Raw genomic sequence first — 22,065 nt, forward strand, 5'->3', positions numbered from 1 at the left:
ATCCACTGTAGAGCTGTGAAGCGAATTACAACGGAATAGCAAGTAGATAGGAAGCAGCCAATACGAAGAGAATCAATATATATAATTATGAGGATACTCACGTTCTAGGATCTGTCAAACACCAAAGTGCATAGATTGTCGCGTCGCGGCTCACACCACAAACGCGCCAGAAGCTTTCCGAGCGATGATGTCAGCTGGACCCTCAAAACCCAACCCCAATTGGTGCTCTAGCGCCGTGTGCTTCTCCACCACTCGAATTGCGACATTGAAGGTAAACATACATCTTTTTCACGTTACCATCAATACCAATAGCTAGACTCTATCATTAGAAGCTGTAGGTCTGATTAAAGTGAGTCACACTAAGCCGCCCCCCTTGTACTGACCAAATCACAACATCATCAATCAACTGTATCGTACCGTGGTAACATGTTCAACTGACTCAGTTCGTACAGACTCACTACTCTGTACACACGATTTCGAATTCCATAAGAAAGGTAGGGACGTTGGATGAAATCTCATCCCATTGTCCATACTATATACATCAGTCTAACACCACACGTGGACCTACCTGTTCTTCACACATCAACCATCTTCGTACCAAACCTCTCCTTAACATCAGGTCATCCTGCACACCTCAAAGCTTTATACGCACTTCAAGTTTCATAAAGCATACCAAGTCGTTCTACACACATCAACAACCCTTACTGACCCAGCAAGCTCCAAACCCACCAAATCGCCATCTCAAACCCCAGGACCACAAGACATAACCAACATGTCACTATCAGAAACCCCTCTCACCACGCCCACAACCTACTTCGGCTACGGCTCCAACCTCTGGCTCCACCAAATGTCCATCCGCTGCCCAACCTCTCAATACCTTGGCGTCGCGCGCCTCCCGCACTACACCTGGCTGATCAACGACCGCGGCTACGCCAACGTCGTGGAGAACACGAACACCTCCCAAACCTACTCCGATGAAGTCTACGGGCTCGTCTACTCCCTCCTCCCCTCGGACGAGCGCCGTCTCGACCGGAACGAAGGCGTCCCCATCGCCTACACCAAAGAACTGTTGCCCTGCGACTTCTGGCCCAGCAGCACCTCCGAGCGCGCCAACACCAGCTCCCCGCCCGCCGAGACGAGAGACATGCTGGTGTACATTGATCGCAACCGGACGAGCCCGAATCAGCCACGGGAGGAGTATGTGTACCGCATGAACCAGGGGATACGGGATGCGGTTACGAAGGGGGTGCCGGAGGAATATGTTAGGGATGTTATGAGGAAGTTTATCCCTGAGAGGGGTGAGGAGGAGGGGAGGATTGGGGAGTTTGCGAGGACGCAGGCGAAGCAGTTTAGGGATGAGAGTGGGGTATCTGAGTAGGACGGGCAGGTTTGAGTCACGTTCGTAGGCTGTTGAGGTATGGTTAAAAGAGTCGTGAGCGTCACTGGCCGTTGGAGGCAGGTGCATGTTGCTTGAAGGGAAGAGGTGGTGAGTCCATTGGAACTAGACTATTCACACCGCAATAGCGCATTCTTTTCCCTTGCGTAAATACCCAAACATACCAGATGTGAAGTGACCAGTTAGCACTGAGGTTGTCCTCCTTCCAAAGCGTCGTTTGCCCGACTGACAGGCGATCCAGACCCGTGTCAAGAACCCATGGTATGACCCTTCAGTATCCAAACGAGATCAAACACCGCTATCTCAAGCCTCGTCGCGTGTCTTGCGGTAGCTGGCCTATACAACGAACCGATCAGTGGGGGTTGCGGTACTTTTGCTAAAAACGAGCATCAGACACAGTGCAGAGCGACAGAGAAGGGGATGAATGACTCTAGAAATCATCGGACTGATGTCTACGCACCTCCTGTTCGACTTGCAACTGGTCGACGACTGGCGCCAACTCAGACAGAATCTCGTATGCCTTCTTGTGGTATTCAAGCTGGGCGGCGATGAGGTCGGCGAGGTTGCGGAGGGGCTCGGGTGTGTCGAGGACCTGCAATGGATTAGTACTTATTTCCCAGAGATGTAGCCCAGCATGTTGTAGAAGTCGAGAGACGTACATTCTTCATAACGCCTACAGCTTCCTCTGTCTGGCCGACGAATTCATCCTCGGCCTGCTCAATCTTAGCACGAGCCTCCTCGCTCAGATCATCCTCACCGCCGTCCTTGCGGCCTGCCTGACCAGGCAGAGTGAAAGCACCACCCTTAGCGTTGGCCTTGGTGGCATCCAGACTCAGTCTCGAGTTCTCGACCTGCTTGCGCGCACGTGTTGCGAACTGGATATTGGTGTTGAGAGTCGTGCTCCAGCCAGCCAGAAATCTGCTCTGGATCTGGGCGTCCTGCGCCAGACGGGCCTCGCCAACCTTCTCGCTGGCAATGGCGTACTTCTCGAGGGCAGTAGCCAGGGGATCCTCGCTCGAGCCGGACTGCTCAGCGGTGAGCATGTGCGAGCTGTTCAGGGCTGCGCGGGCAACAGCATGGCTGAAGGTCTTAGGCTGGGGCTTCGCAGAAGGAGGCGCGGTGAGGGCTGCCTGAGCCTCTGCGGGAGAAGTCGCGCTTGACAGGAGGTTGACCTTCTCTGAGACGGTGCGGCCGAGATCGTTGAAGGATTCGCGGAGGTTCGCAGGGTAGTCGTAAGCTTCGTTGGAGTACTGCGAGGTGACCTGGAGCATGGTCGTGTGCACCTTCCTCAGCGCATCGACGCGCTTCTCGAGCTCAATGTAGTCCGGAGGAAGCTGGGTCTATCATATGGTGTATCAGTACCAGTCCAGGCTTTCGTTGCTGGGAGGCCTGCAAGCTCATGGGAAGCTGCTGCAGGCGCCTTTCGGGGGGAGTCGCACCTTGTCCTCAGCCTGACCAAGCTGCTCCTTGACATACTGCTGTGTCCTGGCAGCAAAGGGTGTAAAAGAAGCACTAGGGGCACCGTGTCAGCCTATCTGTGATTGCGCAATGCTGTAATAAAACATAGGTAGAGACGCCAGCAACGTACCCGAAGCTCTTTCCGAACGCGGAGATTTTGCCAAGGTTATCCATAGTGACGTATATGTGTGAAGGCAAGCAAGTAAGGGTATCAAGTGGGAGTTGTTCGAGTGATGTCGCTGTTGCTTGGAGCTTGCATGTGCCGTTGAGCCCTCCGCGCCTGCGGCTTTCCCTTAGTGCCATGATCCCTGCATGCCACTAGCCGAATGGGAGCCAACCTTGAACTGTTGGACAATGAGGTACACAGTATCGAAGCAGACCAGCTAAAGCTTCGTAGATGAGCACTTCTCGAAGCCATCTATTCCATGGTGAATTGACAACGATCTATCATGGTCACTTCATTGTGTTCAAGTCTAGCTACATCACACGGTCTGACAGCCGGCCTGTCATGACCGAACATACGGAGTCTTTACTCGTTACCTGGAGCATGACAGATGGCCACATTCCATCTGAAGCTTCTTAGAAGGCTGTTGAAGGGCGCATAGAGACACAACATGTGCAACCGTGCCGGGCTCTCTTCGCTGGCTTGTTGAGATCGCACTCGTGAGTTGCCACTCACGACGAGCATGGATTGTAAAGGGCATCATCTTCCTGTCCGTGCTTCGTTACTTACGGTGGGTACATGCCCTAGTCTTCAATCTTTCCCTAAGCCCTGTGAACGCCTTGCAGCCGCGCTGAAATCCGCTCGATGGAGACTCCTGACTCGATCACTGCTGAAAGAACGTCGAAACTAGCATCCCGCAATAGCTGGAGTAGCTGCAGTACGATCAACGTCTAACCACATGGTGGGGTTATTTCGCTCGATTTGCCTGATTTGGTACAAGTTTGTTGCAAGGCTGTGCCACAGAGATGCTGCTGTGTAGCCTTGGATGCAGCACGCAGCGGAGTGTGCTAGCTATGCGGCTCAACGTGTTACAGAACGCCTCTCGGAAGTCATCCTGCGACGACAAGTAGACACAACAGGGCTGAGCATCGTTGATTAGCTCGTTTCAGACGGAAACGCTGGGGCTGTAGATATCCGTGGTCCGGAGGCTCGACGGTGCGTCGGTATCATAACGTTGGCTGACGTGTAGGCTTTCAAGTGCCACTTCTCCCTTGTTTGTCGATCAAAGCGACATGTCGAGATGTCGGGTTAAGTATGCGAAAGACGGAGATTTATTGTCTTTTCCAAGCTGTGATCACCATTCGGGCGACGCAGTGAATTGACCTGCTACACCCATTGCTCCTGTTGCGCTATCGCTACTTGTGATAGTCATGTTGTCCGATCCTGGGGAGTCGGACATGTTCAGACTGCTAAAGATACCTCTCATCTCCTTGAGATCCTCAGAAACTTGGTCCTTAGGCGCTGTTGATCGTTCGCGAATGAAGTCCTTGATCGAGCGAATGATAGGCGGGCACCCTTCATCATTTGGCAGCCACCAGTCAGAAGGCTCGAGACCCCAAGCTTCCAGCATGCGATTACGCATGGCATCCGGGTAGATATACCCAAGAGACTCTACTTTCGCGAATGTTCGTCGACACCACTGCATCGTCTTTGGGTCTTTGGGTAGGAATAGTGTGCTAATGGCGAAACTGACTTGCGCTTCGATAATGGCACCGTGCGGTGCTTTAGGATATGCGCACATCGCCTCGAAAATTTGCGCGGCCTTGTACGCGAGTGCCGTGAGTTCCGGTTCGAATGGCTTTTTAAACGCCATAGACGTCGAGATGTCGTACATGAAGTTAATACTCCAGAAGTCCAGCATTAGAAAGTTCGTTGTCCATAGATCGTCACCGTAGATGATGTTGGGTTCGAAGGCATTGACAATATCGTCGGGTCCCGGTTGTCCAGGAATACTCTTGACTTTGTGGGTAGGATCCTGGAACTCTGGGCCAATACTTTTGGCCAAACCTTCGACCTTATTCTTCACTACTGGAAGTTGCTCCATGAATTCCTGGGGGCTAAGGAGACCTTTTCCCATTCGGGAGAAAAGATCGCTCGAATCCTTGGCTACGATCCGAGAATATGCAAAGCGCTCTTCGTACTTGTAACCCATATCTTCAGGATTGTCGCGTACCTTCGTGACGTAGCATTCGTGCACTGCCTCATACCAATCTCTGCTCAATACTGCCTCTCCACCTGACTGGAGGCCAACAAACAAGTCGAAGCGAGTGTACCACAATAGTACTTTGAGCAAGAAGTCGGACTGAGTAATGGTCTTGGGTGTATACAAGCGAGTGAGCATGTCGAAAGCAGCCTTCTGGTGGCCCATGAGATTGACCCAATCACCGAGCATTTCCTGTCAGAACGTGTTAGCGTTGACTCGCACAAAGTTCTAAGGTGCTCTTGCCTCGATGCTTGCAAGCTGCAGAATGGTGAGGAAAGTTGCAAGCCCTTGTTTCTTGTTCTTTGTAATGGACAGCCGAAGGCGCGAGACCGACTCGTTGTAGAATTGGAGGAACGTTGACATGCGACCATCTGGCTGTGAAATCGTATGAAAGTAAGCTGCATACCCCACCACTGCATACTTCAATGGCTCATATTTCATAGCGTAAGTCAGGAAGTCGCCGTTAAGAAAGTTGTGAGAGTCGCGCTTCAAGGAATAATGGTGGTGGGTCATGTGCTCCTTGAAGTAGTTCAAATAGAACTGTACATCTTTGGGCACATGGGAAGGATTTCGAGTTGCTGCCACATTTTTCGTAGCCTGTGCACTGCTTCTCCGAGAAAGGGACTGCCGTACAGCCGGAGGAACCGTTGAAGAAGCTTCTGTGGACGGTGAGGTACTCTGGTCAAGCGTGGATGCGGGCGTGTTGGACGAATCGCGCAGATCCTGGCTCTTTCCCATGTAGCTAGCTTCCATGTCATCATCCTCCTCTTCATTATCATCGTGGATGATAGGCAAATGGTCGGCACCTTCTCCTTCATGGTCTTCTGGTGAGGAGGTTCCTTCCGCGGAGGACTTCTCCGATTTGGACCCACTACGAATCGGTTTTTGGCTGGACTCTTTGTCTGGATAAATGCACTCGCGACCACCCTTTCGGCATCCTGGATTCAAACACGTCAAACGTGTGAAATCATTGAATCTGAAGAGAACTTACTGTCGCACATAGGATGAGCTTCGTCGCACTGTCGCCACATCAGCCATGTTTCAGATTTGACCATAGTTGCGCATTCACCTTGACTCTTCTCTGCCTGCATGTGAAACAACCGCTTCTCGTCCTGCGATGCTTCACTTGCTCGCCAGGCAATGCTCGCCGCCTTACACGAGCATTTCCGCCTTGCGCTGATCCCAATGGTCCAGAGATGTCCTCGTACGTTTCGCCATACTTCGACTGCATGTGAGGTTCCGTGTACTGCACGAACGGTCCGGCTATCCCAGGTTGAAATGGGTTTTCTGGTATTCCTAGAGCTCCGTTGTAGGATGGATCTATCATCCTTGGCAGCGGGGCACCATTACGCGTGTTGGAAGCAGGAACTGCATTTGGATCGGTGTTGTAGTACTGGAACGGCACATTGTTGCCTGGAGGATAGTATCCAGACATCTCCGGCGTACAGTGATTGAAAAGTGTGGTGTTGGAGAGGTAGTTGCTGGTGACGGAAGGCCCGATATGTGATCAACGTCATTCGGGTTCCAGATGCAGGGGTACGCAGGCGATCGCCTCTCTTTTGACAACGACTTTACGGCAGGGTCCCGGAATTGATGGAGTGGAAGTCGGTGCAGATGTGCTTGACAATACATGTGCCTGATCCAGAGGCGCAGTGAGCTTTTAGGCGGATGCAGGCTGGTTCCTGCGCGATGCTTAGGCCCTAGCTAGCACCAACCACCAAGCGGCTTTAAAATGCGCGATTGACTCTTGACACTCCCACGGAGCAAGGTGGTTAACGGCGCACCACAACTACTGACGATGAAGGCAGACAAGGTGCCAGTCTGAAACGGGGCGATGTTGGGCAGAGGAGTACAGCAGCCGCAGATAGAGCTTCGCTGTTGTGTTTGGGCTAGCCCGTGGCAAGAGCTCTGAGCTATACGGCACGTTAGGACGAGCAGTTCTGCTCGATGCCAGGAACGTACAGCTGGAGTGCTCATCAGACATCTGCAGGCCTGGCTGGGGTGCAGAAAAAGGAAAAAGCAGCTGCTGGGAGTGAGCTGTTCGTCCACCCCCCGGGCAGGCGCTATGAACCGTGCCCTTTCCGTCTTCCGCGCACCCTTGGAGGTTCTCAACGCAACATGCACTCCACGGTCCTAGACCTTGGCGTTCTCCATATCCCTGCGTGTGCTCCACGGCGACGGCAATCCTATCAACGAAGGACGTTGAGGCACAGCACGACTTCTGGACCGCACATGGCCAGGTGGCTTTCCAGCAGCACGTTGACTCCAGGCTCCTTCGACACCGAGCTGTCAGGTTTGCGACTCATCACCCATCGGCATTGTGGATTTTGATCGACTTTGCAGCGGGCGGGTGGTCCCAGTGCACCCAGAAGATGACTGCAACACCGGAGATGATGCATGTCGGCTCCGATTTTTCACCAAGTGGTAAGTGAGGGAGTGTGGGGCATCTTTTTAAAGCTTGTTCTTTGACGCAGACCGTCGCAGACCAGTGACGGGCGCTGTGAGAACGAAGCTTTCTGCGGCAGTCACGATTCGTACTCGAGGCAGCCGTGTCCTCCATTACTGAACACTACGTGGGGTCTTCGTCGAGTATAGAGCAGGGGATCCATTCTCATTACTTGCTGATCCAAACTGGAGCATGACCCGATGCATAATGCAGTGCATTTGTCCGGTGGCAGTTCTCGAAGGCCAACCCTCGAGCCTCATCACTCTACTGATAGCACATCGCCAAAGATGGCTAGCTGGATGGACCACAGCAATCTGCACCCATCTCCAGCCGCGGTGCTTTCGAGAACAACATGCGCTATCTTAACCTCCGTTTCCTGCCTGGCGCCCGGGCCCAGTTTCCACCAGAACGGTCTATGGTATGGGTGACTTGCGTCCGTCCAAGACTTGACAGGCGCCATGACCATCCGTTAGTGAGATTGTCGATGGCTTCAGACTGAAAGATTGGTGCAAGAATTCTGAGTCGCATGACTTGAGGCTGTCTGGTCTCTCTCCGTTCACACTAGCGCGAATCTGAGTGGCAAGTCTACTGTTTCGTGAGCGGCGTAGTGACCAGCCTATCGTTCGTGATCTTCGAGCGGTAAGCCTGCGAATTGTCAGCATGCAGCAAGAATGTGCAAGCCTGGCAATGATATGCAACGCCAGGAATTCTCTTGCGCTTGGTCGATGTGAAGGGCCTTATGCAGTACGTGTCATAAGTGGATATCACAGTACGTCTTGTGTATTGTGGAACAGGGCGAAACTTACCATCTTTCAGCTGTTTTACAGATGCCGTGCGTCCCTAGTCCATCACAAAATGCACCGTTTATTTTCGGCAATCATTGAGTGGGCACCTCAGAGACGGCCGTGCACCTTCCAGACGTCATGCTTTCATGATCGAACCCAACTTCTTCAAGTTTTAGCAGATCAGCATTGCAGAATTCTCTAATTCGACGTCGAGTTGACGTCGCCGAAGAAAGGAAGTGTAGGCTATCAACTCAAGACACGCCATCTTTGAGCATTGACTGACTAAAGCAGGAACTGCTGTGCCATGTCTGACGAAACTTTGAACGTCGAGATTCTCGTCGAGCGTCATTGCGAAACTCAGTGGCTTGCTTGTGTGTGTGTGTGCGAGCACCCAATGCCAGCACCCAAAGGCACGACATATCAACGTATCGTTGAGTTCCTGCCTTGGCCAGCAACACCCCTAGACATGCATGCCGCAGATGCCGGGACACCGGCGTCCACGTGTCTGACTCAGGATCATGCCTGCTCATTGCACATGAAAACACATGTGGCTCTCCGTTTGGTGCTGCCACCCGTGTGCACCTGCGTCACGACATGGAAGTTGATGGCTGACATCAAATTGAGTTTATTGTCAATTATCGTCAGTGCATGAAACGCTCGGCAGGAGCCGCAAGCCACAGGACAACAGCTATGACCCTGACAGCCTGTTCATCAGGCAGCTCTATGGAGGAGGCTTGCCATTCAACAAGCGACAAAGTCAGATATGGCTCCTCTGCCAGACTAGCAATGCCTCGAACGGGCTCCAAACAGAGTACAAAGTACATCCGAAATTGCGCTTCGCCTCTCCAACCCCGTGTATCCTTCTCGGACGACTGACGATCGTTGTCAAGTTCTATTTGTATGCTAGACTGCAGAGCATTGTTCAACCTTCACACGTAAGGCCTGTCCTTCTACGGAGTTTGCACTGTGTCCACAAATTCGATCAACTCGTCCGTGCGCAATGCTCACATACTGCATCAACTTGGCCTAAACCTAACAAACATCGATGAACCGCAATCTCAGTCGTGGCTGCTATGAGTCGCTACGCCAAACCACCCTGAAGCCTTGGATCTGCAATGGAACAATGTCTCCTCGTCTCAGCGAACCACTCGCTTGCTCAAGAGCTAAGCGCAAACTCAACATTCGATTCGAATCATGTTATTCAGGTATCGTATGGCTAGCTACTAGTTTCTCGATTCGAGTAACGACCGCTTGGTAGTCTCCACATACTAGCCAAGCCTCCCTCTCATGTTGCAGAAGGGAAAGCTGGTCGCAGCAGCAGCCAAACCCCAAGTCTGCGGGAGCATAACAAGACAGATCAACTGAGGCATTGTAAGCTGCCAGGTAGACAAAATCCAACCATACCAACTGTTCAAGAACTTCTGAAGACCTCCAGATCTCTGGCAGCTGCTGTATATGGATTTTCTTGCAGTGTGCAAGTCTACTACCCACGTACCTATCATAACCTCGCAACTGAACTCTCGCGTCATCCGCGCCTCGCAATCCATGCCCAGAACAGACCACCTGCATTCAAGAGATCCTACAAGTTAACAATATTCTGCATCTGCCAGTGGATCTAGCAATCCCTCTCCCAACGCCCTTCCCGTTCCAGCAACGCCCACAACGACCCGTCTCCACCCAGCAAATCCAACTCAACCACGCATCCTGCGCAGATTCAGCTGCCAGCATTGACCTATCGCGGCAATGCCTCCACGGCTCATCTCCACATTCAAGAATTCTACACTCACCCCACCCAGAGCGCCCACAGCAAGGCACGGCGTCCTGATTCCCCACCCACCCCACCAGAGCCCTCGCAGCAAGGACCCCCACAGCAAGGCAGGTTTCACGGAAGATTTCGACCGCGTTTGTATGGCCAGACCCCTACAATGAGACGAGGGTTGCTATACGCGATACGGCGCAAACGTGTGGAAGGGATGCACCGCTAGACCGGATACCGAAAGCGATGCGCAGGCTATTTGCGGTATGCACTTCGCTCGGACGGTCGGAGTACGTCAACAGCGAGTGCGTGCATCTCAGACAACAGATGTCCAAGTCCAATTATTTTGTTACACCGAGCTTTTGTTACATCCCGGCAAGAAGTGCATGCAACAGCAAGGAAGGTAGAGATTGGGTCCGAAGTATTTCTTGTTCTCATTACTGCCGCCATGATGCAGCATATCCGTCACCCGTATGCGCCTACTATGGGTGACTACCTAGATGATCAGGGTACCATTCAACTCCAGATACCCTCCCTCCGTGTGAAATGTACGCCCCAGAGATGCCACCCTTACCCCTACCCTTAGATGCTAAAGTAAAACCAATGCTGCAACTGCAGCTAGTAAAGCAGACCCAAACTCCGAGCGCTGTGAGTGACAGATATGATGGGATAGGCGTAAGCTCCACCGAGACCAGATAAACGAGATGTGTAGTGGAAGATCGGCCGTCAGGATATGCAAGATAGGAAGATGGATCGTTCGGCCGTAACGATACAGCCGAGGTATCTGTTCGAAAGAAGGAGAAGATATCGCAGCATGAAGAGCAACTGATACTACGCGACGGCTTCTGGCGCTTGTGTTGACAATGGCGGTGAAGGTGCATCGGGGACGTCAGACGTTGGCGATTCATCGACACCCTGCCCCCTGCAGAGCGGGCAGGAGTTGCGGCCAGTTGTTAGCCACTGCGCAGGTCAGTTATTAAAAGTTCACATCTGCTCAAGTCAGACTTACCTGGTCAATACAGATCTTGTGGAACAGATGCTCGCACTTGACCAGCTTCCTTGCCTCTTCTTCTGCCTCAAAATCACAAAGACACACCAGACAACGTGCGTCAGCTGCCAGCTCGATTGCCTCCTCGCCCTCGACTTCTTCCGCCACAAGACCGGACACATTGCGTACGATTCTGAACAATCCAGGTGCGGCGGCCACGTCCCCCTCACTGGCAACAGGTGCTTTCGCAGGACCGAGAATGGACGACAGCAGCATCATGTCCTCGTACGTCGGTGAGTCGGTGAAAAGACTGGGTGTCGTGAGTATTGGGTGGTTCTCTGGGTAGCTGCCACCTAGCACATAGATGATCCAGCTCCTTGAGCCCTCGCCCGGGTTGTTGTCCGGCTCGACGACGCCTCGTCTTCTGGGAGCCCCAGCGCCATATCTTGTGAAGTCTGACTCGCTCAGACGACGCTGGCGGGGGCTTCGTGTTGTTGTTTGTGGCTCTTCTTCTTCAGTCGGCTCTAGTGTAGATCCAGGTGATCTGCGTACGAAGCTGCCTCGTCGCGACGGTGCGTTCGAATGAGGTGTGGAGGACGGTGGTGTGGCTGTTGCGGTGGGGGTGGTAGATCCCGAGGGATCGGCAGATAGTGCCGCGTTTGTGGCGGGTGTCGAGGGTGGAGGCTGCGGGCCTGGCGGTGAGTCGGCGAGGGATGGCGCGAAGGGGCGCGGTTGGTCTTGCGGCCGTGATCGGTGATGCCGCTGGCTGTCGTAGTTGGAGGGGAAGTTGAAGCCGCCCATGGACGCACGTCGGCGGTGGCTGAAGCGTGTACCGTTTTGCGGGCGGAGTACAGTGTCGTTGTCGCCGGGCGATGTTGGGGGTGTGGGGAAGCTGGAGAGGGCGTCGAGGAAGGGCGGGATGTTGCCGTCGTCCTGTCCTGTGCCGGATGCCGGGTTGATCGAACGAATGCCTACGATGATGATGGGCACCATGCGACCCTCACTGTCCTCCTCGCCGTCCTGGGCATCTGACCCAGAGCCGCTGCCGCGACTTCGTTCTCTGCTGGTCCTGCCGATAGTGTTTGATGTGCCGAATCTGAACATCCTGAAGAAGTTCAGGGGTGCCGGTGCGCCTCCTGGAGTCTCGCCGCCTTGACCGCCCTCGTTGCCCCTCAAAGCTGACGCTATGCTGCCATTCTGCAGGGATTGCAGGAACGTATCGAACGTGCCGTCTCGTGTCGCGGCCTGGTGATCCTCGCCAACGAGCGAGGCCGCGGTTGCTGCTGCTGCGAGCGAAAGCAAACGAGACAGCACATCTGCCTGGTCCTCGCCTCTGCGTAGGCGCTCAATGCTGTCCATGTTCTCGTCATCGTGCCATATCGACCGCCGCCTCCGCGAGGAGCCGAGAGTGTTGCGCAGACGGGGAAGCATAGACAGCGCCCGTCCATCTCGTCTCAGCGAGCTCGGCGTGGCTGGCGGCCTTGACCTGTCCGAGTCGGAGCGGTCTCTGCTGGTGCTGGGGCCGGAGCCGGAGCCGAGGAGGCTGTCAAAGTCCAGATCGAGGTCCGCTATCGAGGGGACCTGTGGCAGCGAGGGCCCATGTTCGCTCTGCGACTGCCTCAGGGCCGAGCGGGGTCTTGCTGTGCTGAGCGGCGTCGCGGTCAGGCTGAGGACGGGCTCGGTGTTGCGGTGGCTGACTGACGGCCGGCTGTGCAGGAGGCCGCTGATAGATCCGAGAGAGCTGCGTGCTCGCATCAGCCGTGACTGTGGCCGGCGAGCGGGCGTGTGAGGCGCGTGAGGCGTCGTGGGCTCGAGCGTGGGCGATGAGCCAGCATCGTGTGCCTGCGCAGCCTGGGACGAGTAGCGGTAGAACGGATTTATGCGCTGAGAGAGGCGGCGCGAGGGCGAGGGCGCCGAGATAGCAGGCGGCGCTGCGTGCAACAGCTCGGGCGCGTTGTCGCTGCGGTCGCTGCGGTCGCTGCGGTCGCTGCTGGCAGGCGCCCACGAGGACGGCCGGAAGCTGCGACGGCGAGATGTGCGCGGCTCCTCGGGCGGAGAAGAGCCTCCAGCTCGGGAGTTGGCCTGGCCCATGGTGAGAGGCCCTTCGGCGGTGGAAGGCGCGCCTCGTCAAGGGAAGGAGGGAGAGGTTTGGCGGAGTGCTGCGTTGGTGATCGTGCAGTCTCACCTCAGGATGGAGGTCGGTGATGATGCATGCGCCTCAAAGCCACCGGCGCTAGCGACATTCACCCCAACCCAAAACCAGGACAATGCTCGCCGAAGTTTCCCAAGTGCCTGCAAGCGCGTTGCTGCACTCCTCGACGCTGCCCGTCTGCGCCCATCTGCGCCCATCTGCGTCCGTCTGCGCCCGTCTGCGTTTTGCGCGTGCTTGGCTGGTTGCTCATGCGACGCCGTTGCGCCTATTACAGCGCTGCCTATATCGCACTGGTCCCTACATGAAACACAAACATGCAGTACTTTGCTCCCCAGCTGCATGCCGAGCAACAATCGACACTCTCCCTGCGTGCAAGCCAGTACCGCAAGAAGCGCAGGAACAGGCACCACGACGAGCAAGACGATGACGAGCACTCGTCCTCATCTTGCTCGGGCTCTGATGTTGACAAGAAGTCACGCTCGCTACGATCAAACGCGCATTCACACCCTTCATTTGCCTCAGCCGAGCTAGCACAGCTACGTGTCGCAGGTCTATTGCCCGAGGAAGAGTATAGAGCGCCTTCCTCACCGTTTCCTCACGCACCTGCAAGGGTCTCCAAGCCATACCTAGGCACAGCTAAGATCCAGAAAGAGCTTGCTGGGCCACCCTCGCGTCTGTTCACGGTCAACAACACTGCGACACAAAGTGACCATGCTAGTAGCCAGACAGAGGCAAGTAATCTGAGGAGAACACACCTCAATGTGCTATCCACTGTGATGCACCGATGTTTACTCGAAGGCGACTACGACCGTGCTGGCAGAGCATGGGGCATGATCCTGAGGACTCAGGCCACGCACGGCAGCACGGTGGATCTTCGCAACCACGGTCGCTGGGCCGTTGGCGCTGAGATCTTACTTCGTCGAAAACCTCAAGGTGTAGCAAGCAACAGTCGAGACCAGCCAGATGGTGCAGCAGACACTGACACTGACACTGACACTGACACCGACATCTTCAGCGAACAAGGGTTTGAGCTCGCAAGGGAGTATTACGAACGCCTCATCGTGCAGCATCCTACTCGCAAACAAGCACCTCACGCCGTGGACCAGAGGAGCTTCTACCCTGCCATGTTCTCGCTCTGGATCCAGGAAGTCAACGAGAAGAGCAAGCGCGCAAGGAAACGGAACATAGAAGATGCTCGGCGGTCACGGTCCAGGATTATGTCCATCGACAGCGGCGATGGCAAAAGTATGGGCGACGCTCGAGCCCGCGAGGACGCAGTTCAGGTCGAAGAACTCGCCCAAGCTAGGGAGCTTGCCGAACGACTCGACGACCTGGTCAAATCCCCGCCGTTTGACAAACAAGCCAGCTTGTTGCAACTTCGTGGAAACGTTGCACTCTGGATCAGCGACCTGATAGTGGGCAACACAGCTGCTACAGCCATGGACGAGTGGGATGTGTATCCCATCAGCAAAGAAACACCGGCTGCTGAGCAGGCTACCAGGTTCAGCAATTGTCAGCGGGAGCTGCATACAGCGCAAAACTACCTAAGCCGCGTGGAAGAGAATGGAGGCTCTCGACAGTATCATACGTTGGAGAAGATCGAGAGCCGATTGAAGGAACTACAAAAACAAATCACCAAGCTCGAAATCGATGGCGAGGATGACACGAATGTCTCGATGGAGGAGGGTTGGTGAAAGAAATATCAAGTGCAGACTGATCATGTCCTCGATGAATGAGCAGTATTATGTCAGACTGAGAGGAAGCTCGCTCACTGACCGCCTCTGCGCGTTCTCGAACATGACTGCTCCAGGGTTCGGCTTCTCAGTGGGCGACTTCATTGCCGGGATGGAAATCATTGTCAAAGTCTGTCGTGGGCATCTCCAGCAATACCAAAAGCGACCCCGAATCGAAGATCAAATCTCAAGCGACGACCTTACCAACGGCTCATCTGGTCGTGACTCTGCTGTCATCGGTTATCATTGGTGTTGCTGCTGCATCAGTGACGCAGCGAATGCAGCCACCAACACTGTCATCAGCACCATCGCGCTATGCAAATCTTCCTCTGGCTCCTTCCGAAGACGCCACCTTTATGCCTGACGACAAGGTGCTGACCATCTACCGTAGAAGTGAATCACGGCGTACAGCAACAGCTTGGATTTCAGACTTTTCAAGGTCCAACGACAACGCTCCATCGGCCCCGATTGAAACCAGAGAGTCTGCACAACAGGAGATCAACCAGAGTGAGAGAGCTCGAAGACTGAGACAGAGCTCGAACACGATTACATCAGCCGCAAGACAAACACTCCACAGGGTCCAGTCGATCAAGAGACTGGGTCGGACACCTTGCCTGGGGAGCGCCATCCAGCATATGGGCAGTTAGGATCGGAATTCTTGATAGGTGACCATGTCACGATACCCGTACTGCAGCAGGGTCATCGCATCTACAAACAGTACTATATCAAAATCTCCCGGCTCGGTCGTCAAGGAAGGGTTTGGGAGTACCAGCTTAAGGAAGGCGATAGTACGGTGCTCTATAAGGGTGGGGCTTGGATTCGGGGGAGCGACCTTGAATGTGCGTAGGTAGTTTTGATGAATGCGAAGAGCATTTTGAGATTAGTATACACCGTGTGAAGAGCACCGCACCGCCTGATCCCACGCCTAGCGAGCATTAACGTTGAGCCACGCAAGCAAAAGATTCAGGAGGGTACACGGAGTACCTCTACGCTCTCCCATACCTCAGCGCCGGTTTTCGCGATCCGACCTAGTGTAGTGCACGCCGTCTCCAAACCCGACACCAAATCCTCGAACTCGCATTAAGCCGATGTCGAGTTTACCATGCGAGAGAGCCGAAAAAGGACGCAAGCCGTCAGCATATTCGTGGCAGAGCGCAGACTCGCTGTTGGGTTTTCTCTCCCACTCTCATTGCACGTGAACAAGAAGAACCAAGAAAACGCAGAGCAATTCCAGTTGCTAGTCAAGAAAGGCGACAGTATCGATGGGAGTAGGTGAGCGTATTATGTAGATCTATTTGGGGATCGAAGTAGTATTAGATTATGGGATAGTACTGCAACAGAGTGGCAAACGGAATGGAAGATGACGTGCGGGTATTCTTAGGCGCATTAGAGCATTCCGGGTGGACTGGACACCATCGTGAACAGGTGTAGGAGCCAAGTTAATCGAATCTGTTTTGACGAAGCAAGACAGTGAATCATCACATACACCATTCATATCAGTTATCGATAGGCAAACACAAGGATATATTAAAGCTTTAGTCGGTCCAACGTTAGGATCTCGTCGACACACAACTACGTCGCAATCGATATCAACAGTTTGAAGAGATGAAAAGCACGCCAGCTGCTTCAGTAGACAGCTAACACCGTCGCTAATAAGCATACTACAAGCTGTAGATCCTATGTCCTCCTTCTCCTCGCCGTCAACGCCGCCGATGCTATATCGCTTCAGGTTTACTCGACGTGGTCGACCTTCTGCTTCTCGCTCGCGCCCTTAATTATGCCCGAAAGATCGACAATCGGCAGGGAGAAGGGGAAATCGACGCTAGCAAGCATGATGGCGAAGAAGATGTACCATCCAAGCAGGCAAGTGACGAACGCGAACGCACCAGCGGCCTCTTGACACTTTGAAGCCGTAGCCGCGTTGCCCTGCGCCAGGTTCAGGAAGGTGCCGGCGAGGAGACCGAAAGCTGGGGTGAGGGTGAAGAAGATGAGGAAGAAGACCAGGTTGGTTCGCATCGAGCAGACAAGGTAAACGAGACAGAGCATTGCCATGGAGATCATAAAGTAGGCTGTGTTGAGTTAGTGACTGGGGAACGTGCTGGACAAGATGAAAAAAACTCACCGATTCCGACGTTGAAGCCAACAGATTCCAGTCCAGTACTGCCTTGGATAGTGGGATCAGCGTAGTTGCCGTAAGCTCCGTACGAGGGTACAAGAGTGGCGCCATATCCGAGCCAGAAAGCGCCAAAGGAGGTGAAGACGACGAAGGGGAATGTGTTGCCGAGAATCCACTGCAAAAGTCGTTAGCCACATGTTGATTGAGTCTAGAGATAGTTGAACGTACTTCACCAAGACCACCGAGAACCATCAAGAGACCACCAGCAAAGAAGTACCATCCAATGCTTGCTGAGCCACTGCCTCCAGCGCCGCGCCATCCCATAAGGGTCCAACTCAGGGGTGTGAGTGACAGCAGGAAACCAATGAGAGCACTATGGTGATTAACAAATGTCTAAATCTAGATGACTTGGAGGACTTACAGAGGAGTAGGATTACCGAATGTCTTTCGGAGTTCGCCCTTTACCTCGTTCTTTGGCGAAAGGTAGAGCTTCTCGAAAAGCTCAGGAGAGATAGAGATGCTGCCAGCAGTCCGGATGTGCCTCAGGGCCAGGTCTTCATCCATTTTGTTGTCCAAATGCTGATGTCCGCCATTCGTAGTACCACCATATTCATAACCTGACTTTCATTGGTATGCAGTTGAAAGTTGATGGAAACACATCACTTACCATTGCTGGAGGAGAAGTCCTTCTCCAGTTTTCCGTTGTTGTTGCTCATCCTGTAGGCGCTGGACTCTGCTCGAGCTGTTGACCCTGCGGAAAGTGTTTCCTCGTCTCGTGCCGATGTAGCACCTAGGTGTGTGTTGTTGTGAGCGTCGGCCCTGCCTGATGAGGCTCCGAGATGTTGGTTGTTGTTTGTGGTGACGGACTCGTGTGCGTTGTTAGATGTCATACCAGTACCGTTGCCGAATAGACCAGCGCCTTTAGTGTTAGAAGCGAACTAGTTGCAGCTGCAGCAATTTGTGGTCGTCAAATGTTGTTGACTCGTCTTGACGGAGCATAGAGACAGCTCGGCTGGAGGGCAGGGGAGATTATAAGCTGAGAGGCGGTAAGCTAGTCGACGGGGATACATTAATGTGTCTTAAACTCGGAAGCACGGATTCCAATTCCAAAACAGCGTAGTCACCGGACGAAAGCAAGCGTTCAAAAAAGAGTTGGAGAAGGTTGCAGCCCGAAAGCCATCCAGTGCACTGAAGTCCACGACCAACCGCTGCGGCTCCGCGCCAACATCCTGTCCTCTCTCCGCATTGGCAGGAAGTAAGATCTGTTTGGAATAGAGCCTAAGGAGGGAGTGGCTTGTCACCGACGACAGATGACTGGTTCCGTACTTGCGAAGTGGCTTTCGTTTTGGAATGATCATAGGTTTTTGAAGCAGCCTTGCACCGTTGTAGCTATAGAGTCGTTACTCTACGGTGAACGTGGAGTGCCGTTGCTCGAGTGCGCTTCCATCAGAGTGAACACTGAACGCTGTAAGCCTTCGATGACGCACGGCACATGCCGCACTCGTCACTTGTGCATTCATTCTTCTTGCCAAACTGCACAGTCACCGCTAAGCGTATGGGGGATCTCAGCATCCAGTACCAATTGAGTGGTGATGGTAAAGGTCGGTAGCTGAGAACACGGGTCAGACATTGCCCTCCTGATCGTGACCAGTAGCAATTCCAGTCCAAGAGAACATAACCGGTTATGTGGAGAAAGTGGAGACGAAAGCATGCGAAACACTGGGGGATCTTGTGAAGTGGCTAACGGGATCGAGTTTGCGGGGAAACGTACCACACTCGCACTTGTCCTACCAAGACCTTGGGTTATTCCCAGACGTTGTTTCGCAGGTCGAGAAACGCTGATGCCGCGGACCAGGCGCTGGGGCTCGAAGCTAAACTGGACCTTCCAATATCCAGCGTGAAGGCTTCAGTCAATTGGTTTCTCACCAAGGTCCTTCGTGAACGTGTGAGACGAAATCCTTAGATATGCGTCCGTGACGTGCGACACGTCACCAAGCCGTTGCAGTGCTGGGCTCCTGGTCCGGTCAAAGGGTACTTTTGACGACTCGTTCGTAGCGTTAGTTGTCAAGAATGAATCGACATTGTGCAGATCAACAGTGTTGACGGCCAATCATGAACGCGAGCTGTTTTCTAGAGCCAGCAGCTGCACGACTTCCCCGCTTGCTGGCAGAGCGCGACTGTTACTCGACGGTGGTGTGATGCAGGACACCCGATTGCGTGTTACCTTGCGTTCATCCGACGGTGTTTCGGGAGTGAATAAGCAACGTAACCCGGAGGCGTTCCGCGATTGTGGCTTGTCTAACCGAATGTGGTGGACTATCTCGAGAACTAGGGAAGGAGACGAGGGATCTCGCAGGTTGTGCAAGGAAGTTGTCAGGTGTACGGAGACAATCGTGACAACTGAATGAGGGCTGTCTTCTGGGTCGTTCTTCTCGAGTTGCAGCCTCTCTTGCACTTTGTTGTCAACACCATAAGCCGACAATCATGCGTCCTCGACGTCTATTCCGCTCCTAGCTTTCTTGGATAATCGACGTGGATGAGTCGCAGCTACGATATCGAAAAGGCTATATGTAGTCGATCCACAACACCATGGTCGATCTCAGTAGACCTTCACACTCAGGATCCGGAGGTTCTGCAAGTCGTAGAGGGAGAAGTCGAACGTACATTTGTTTGGGTCATGGACCAGCGGTGTCGTTCGAGCTCGCTGTCAGATGATCGAGCTTCGTATGCTGTCTTGGTTTTCATTTGGTTGTTTTTGATGCCCACATCGAGCCAAATGGAAGGGAAGAGCTCAGCGTGTACGCGCGGTCCGGGGTAACTGACCGAGGGGTTGTTCCACTGATCACGAAAGACAGAAAAGTCCGTATGTTCGTCCAGAGCTGCACCGTGGCATGCCGTCAACTTCTAGGCTTGTGTTCACCAGTGCGTCGAGGTCGAATGTTGTCAAGCAATAGTGGCACTGACGCAGTGAGACGACAGACATCCGTGGGTTCTCTTCGAACCCTGTCACTTAGTATGTTCAAAGTACAGCAGTTCTCAAGGTTCACCGGTCTGATTACGGCCGAGGTCTCGCAAACTCGTAGCTGTCGTAGCATTAGGAAGCTCACACCGGCCGCCGTTGGAAACCCCATCGTAGGGCTGAAGACTCTTTGGGGGTATTGCTGTCGGATTTCGGTTCTGCGATGTTCGTGAAAGCCAGGATGGCAGTTGAAGTGGAGGTCGAGGATCTGGGTCACACCTCGAAGGAATGGCAAGAGGTATAGCCGGATCGAAAACGCAACTGCTCTTGGAGGATCATCGGACGAGCGGTTGAGTGCGCTGGTGTTGGACGTATGCTAGAGGCTGTGAATCGTCGAGAATTTTCGAGCAAGGTAGGAGCTCTTCGGTGCAGCCTGATCGGCAACGATTCAAGCAATTGCGGTTGCAGATGGGCAGGCACGTCTGGAGGGCTGGACCCAGCATGGTGTAGCTCAAGGCATCGAGAAACAATCGAGGGTCGTCGGTACGAACGCAGCCAGGGCTCGAGTGGTGTGCGATTTGTTGGCTTGTGTATTGTTGAGATTGGAACTTGGTTTGAGGGCAAGAGACAGCGTCGTTTGGTGAACAAGGCAGGAGCACGCAGCAGCAAAAACCTGGCGAACGGCCTCATCTGCGCGCGAATCTGATGTATTGTGCACACTACAGCAGGCAATCAGTGCATATATAAGGAGACATATATTCAGGGGACATGCTCAGTCATCACTGTTGACTACCACAACGTCGTCTCAGCGCCATGTGATGTATGACAGACTTGACACCAGCTCGGTCACCGAGCGATCTTGATGTGGAATCATCTCCAGACGACATGATCATGTATTCTGATGTCATGTGCGCAAGGCGGTTGCTCTACGCTCCGCCTACTTCTTCAATCACCTTCTTGAGATTCTGGATGTCATGAGCAAACCGCCCAAGGAACAGTCCGTCTACACCTTCAGCAATCTTTGCAAAGGTGCCTGGCCCTGCGCTGCCGCCATATACGATCCTTGTGACGCCGCTCCTGCCAGCTGCAAGTTTCCGCAGCTCTTTGGTGACATTGACAACATGGTCAGGGTCTGCAGGCTCTTTGGCACCAATGGCCCATACTGGCTCGTACGCCAAGATGACCTCTTGGTCGTCAGACACAGCAGCCAATACCGATGTGACTTGTGGTTTACACTCTTGTATCGCCGCACCCACAGCTGCTGAAGCTATGCTGTAATGTGTCTTCTCTCCAATGCAGACCAGAGGTATCAGGCCATTTCTTGCTGCGGCACCGGCCTTCTTCGCAACACTCTCGTCTGTCTCGCCGAACAGTGCTCTCCGCTCAGCATGCCCAATCTCGACGATCTTGGCACCTGCTTGCCGTAGCACTACTGGGCTGACCTCTCCTGTGAAGGCTCCCTTGTCTTCCCAGTGTGAATCCTGTGCGCCGAGCATGACGGACGAGGACTCGAGTATGCGTTGGGACTCGGTGAGCGAGACGAAGTCGGGGATGACGAAGAGGTCGACGTTCGAATTCCAGGCGTCGCCGTCCAGCTGGAGGACTCCGCGGACGTACGAGAGTGTGCTAGTCAGGTCAAAGTACATCTTGAGGGAGACACCGACGATGCGGCGAGGGCGCGCGATGGGAGGCATGGCGAACGGTCAATGGCAGGACAGATCTGAGGTGAAGTGTGAGGGATCGAGTACAGGCAAACAGGAGAAGCGTGGAGGTATTCAACCTTGCTCGATGCCATGGTTCGGCACTGCTGCATTAGGAACTCCGCAGGTTCGTCCCCAGCCCACGAGGGGTAGTGTGGGGGTTGAGTGCACAACATTGGTCAGTCCTCCTTACGCATGCTGTGTGTACAGCTGTAGGACAAACGATGGGCTCACCTTACACATGAATGTTGACATGAGTGCATGCGCAAACTAACGATCTTCAATTGGAGCCAGGACAGCCCATGCGCGTCACAATGTCTTCTTGGCAGGGCTGCTGCGACTATCGGACATCTGCGGGCATTGTTGGCC

At 53.8% G+C, this 22,065-nt stretch overlaps 9 protein-coding genes across 9 annotated transcripts; 2 read left to right on the top strand and 7 right to left on the bottom strand.

The window, feature by feature from the left end:
• The first annotated feature begins 292 nt into the window (after window positions 1-292).
• On the top strand, window positions 293-1,534 carry BU25DRAFT_411836 (uncharacterized protein). Its single transcript, XM_033706649.1, has one exon. The coding sequence runs from the start codon at window positions 773-775 to the stop codon at window positions 1,376-1,378; it is 606 nt and encodes a 201-aa protein (XP_033560634.1). The 5' UTR covers window positions 293-772; the 3' UTR covers window positions 1,379-1,534.
• Window positions 1,535-1,632: 98 nt separating this feature from the next.
• Window positions 1,633-3,103, bottom strand: BU25DRAFT_411837 (uncharacterized protein). The gene is made up of 5 exons (XM_033706650.1): window positions 2,985-3,103; window positions 2,836-2,908; window positions 2,056-2,736; window positions 1,857-1,988; window positions 1,633-1,772 (listed from the first exon to the last, which is right to left on the bottom strand). Exons 1-5 carry the CDS (start codon window positions 3,026-3,028, stop codon window positions 1,749-1,751), a joined length of 954 nt encoding a protein of 317 aa, XP_033560635.1. The 5' UTR covers window positions 3,029-3,103; the 3' UTR covers window positions 1,633-1,748.
• Window positions 3,104-4,152: 1,049 nt separating this feature from the next.
• On the bottom strand, window positions 4,153-6,496 carry BU25DRAFT_432227 (uncharacterized protein; the record flags this gene model as incomplete). Its single annotated transcript, XM_033708706.1, has 4 exons — window positions 4,153-5,253; window positions 5,305-5,999; window positions 6,053-6,080; window positions 6,131-6,496. The coding sequence occupies 4 exons, from the start codon at window positions 6,494-6,496 to the stop codon at window positions 4,153-4,155; spliced, it is 2,190 nt and encodes a 729-aa protein (XP_033560636.1).
• A 716-nt stretch (window positions 6,497-7,212) lies between these two features.
• On the bottom strand, window positions 7,213-8,110 carry BU25DRAFT_411840 (uncharacterized protein). Its single transcript, XM_033706651.1, has one exon. The coding sequence runs from the start codon at window positions 7,619-7,621 to the stop codon at window positions 7,367-7,369; it is 255 nt and encodes an 84-aa protein (XP_033560637.1). The 5' UTR covers window positions 7,622-8,110; the 3' UTR covers window positions 7,213-7,366.
• Window positions 8,111-10,382: 2,272 nt separating this feature from the next.
• Window positions 10,383-13,157, bottom strand: BU25DRAFT_411842 (uncharacterized protein). Its single transcript, XM_033706652.1, has 2 exons — window positions 11,058-13,157; window positions 10,383-11,008 (listed from the first exon to the last, which is right to left on the bottom strand). Exons 1-2 carry the CDS (start codon window positions 13,125-13,127, stop codon window positions 10,880-10,882), a joined length of 2,199 nt encoding a protein of 732 aa, XP_033560638.1. The 5' UTR covers window positions 13,128-13,157; the 3' UTR covers window positions 10,383-10,879.
• A 70-nt stretch (window positions 13,158-13,227) lies between these two features.
• Window positions 13,228-14,882, top strand: BU25DRAFT_432229 (uncharacterized protein; the record flags this gene model as incomplete). Its single annotated transcript, XM_033708707.1, has 2 exons — window positions 13,228-13,233; window positions 13,509-14,882. 2 exons carry the CDS (start codon window positions 13,228-13,230, stop codon window positions 14,880-14,882), a joined length of 1,380 nt encoding a protein of 459 aa, XP_033560639.1.
• A 1,588-nt stretch (window positions 14,883-16,470) lies between these two features.
• On the bottom strand, window positions 16,471-18,021 carry BU25DRAFT_99608 (uncharacterized protein). Its single transcript, XM_033712302.1, has 5 exons — window positions 17,705-18,021; window positions 17,459-17,654; window positions 17,266-17,410; window positions 17,044-17,212; window positions 16,471-16,990 (listed from the first exon to the last, which is right to left on the bottom strand). The coding sequence occupies exons 1-5, from the start codon at window positions 17,925-17,927 to the stop codon at window positions 16,653-16,655; spliced, it is 1,071 nt and encodes a 356-aa protein (XP_033560640.1). The 5' UTR covers window positions 17,928-18,021; the 3' UTR covers window positions 16,471-16,652.
• A 2,041-nt stretch (window positions 18,022-20,062) lies between these two features.
• On the bottom strand, window positions 20,063-20,804 carry BU25DRAFT_99596 (uncharacterized protein). Its single transcript, XM_033712301.1, has one exon. The coding sequence runs from the start codon at window positions 20,684-20,686 to the stop codon at window positions 20,270-20,272; it is 417 nt and encodes a 138-aa protein (XP_033560641.1). The 5' UTR covers window positions 20,687-20,804; the 3' UTR covers window positions 20,063-20,269.
• Window positions 20,737-21,949, bottom strand: BU25DRAFT_411847 (Triosephosphate isomerase). The gene is made up of 2 exons (XM_033706653.1): window positions 21,931-21,949; window positions 20,737-21,866 (listed from the first exon to the last, which is right to left on the bottom strand). The coding sequence occupies exon 2, from the start codon at window positions 21,688-21,690 to the stop codon at window positions 20,923-20,925; it is 768 nt and encodes a 255-aa protein (XP_033560642.1). The 5' UTR covers window positions 21,691-21,866; window positions 21,931-21,949; the 3' UTR covers window positions 20,737-20,922.
• Window positions 21,950-22,065: the final 116 nt, after the last annotated feature.

This window comes from Macroventuria anomochaeta (assembly GCF_010093625.1).
Source record: "Macroventuria anomochaeta strain CBS 525.71 unplaced genomic scaffold BU25scaffold_21, whole genome shotgun sequence".
In the NCBI taxonomy this organism is placed as follows: Eukaryota; Fungi; Ascomycota; class Dothideomycetes; order Pleosporales; family Didymellaceae; genus Macroventuria; species Macroventuria anomochaeta.

What these genes read in the sequence shown, in the direction of transcription:
- BU25DRAFT_411836 (XM_033706649.1), top strand. Translation starts at nt 773, where the DNA reads ATGTCACTATCAGAAACCCCTCTCACCACGCCCACAACCTACTTCGGC.
- BU25DRAFT_411837 (XM_033706650.1), bottom strand. Translation starts at nt 3,028, where the DNA reads ATGGATAACCTTGGCAAAATCTCCGCGTTCGGAAAGAGCTTCGG. An exon ending in GCGTTCGGAAAGAGCTTCGG is followed by an intron (nt 2,909 to 2,984) that starts GTACGTTGCTGG and finishes CGGTGCCCCTAG; the next exon opens with TGCTTCTTTTACACCCTTTG. An exon ending in AGTTGCAAGTCGAACAGGAG is followed by an intron (nt 1,773 to 1,856) that starts GTGCGTAGACAT and finishes GCTCGTTTTTAG; the next exon opens with CAAAAGTACCGCAACCCCCA.
- BU25DRAFT_411840 (XM_033706651.1), bottom strand. Translation starts at nt 7,621, where the DNA reads ATGGAGGACACGGCTGCCTCGAGTACGAATCGTGACTGCCGCAGAAAG.
- BU25DRAFT_411842 (XM_033706652.1), bottom strand. Translation starts at nt 13,127, where the DNA reads ATGGGCCAGGCCAACTCCCGAGCTGGAGGCTCTTCTCCGCCCGAGGAG. An exon ending in ACAAGATCTGTATTGACCAG is followed by an intron (nt 11,009 to 11,057) that starts GTAAGTCTGACT and finishes TGACCTGCGCAG; the next exon opens with TGGCTAACAACTGGCCGCAA.
- BU25DRAFT_99608 (XM_033712302.1), bottom strand. Translation starts at nt 17,927, where the DNA reads ATGACATCTAACAACGCACACGAGTCCGTCACCACAAACAACAACCAA. An exon ending in TTCGGTAATCCTACTCCTCT is followed by an intron (nt 17,411 to 17,458) that starts GTAAGTCCTCCA and finishes TAATCACCATAG; the next exon opens with TGCTCTCATTGGTTTCCTGC. An exon ending in TTCTCGGTGGTCTTGGTGAA is followed by an intron (nt 17,213 to 17,265) that starts GTACGTTCAACT and finishes CGACTTTTGCAG; the next exon opens with TGGATTCTCGGCAACACATT.
- BU25DRAFT_99596 (XM_033712301.1), bottom strand. Translation starts at nt 20,686, where the DNA reads ATGAGGCCGTTCGCCAGGTTTTTGCTGCTGCGTGCTCCTGCCTTGTTC.
- BU25DRAFT_411847 (XM_033706653.1), bottom strand. Translation starts at nt 21,690, where the DNA reads ATGCCTCCCATCGCGCGCCCTCGCCGCATCGTCGGTGTCTCCCTCAAG.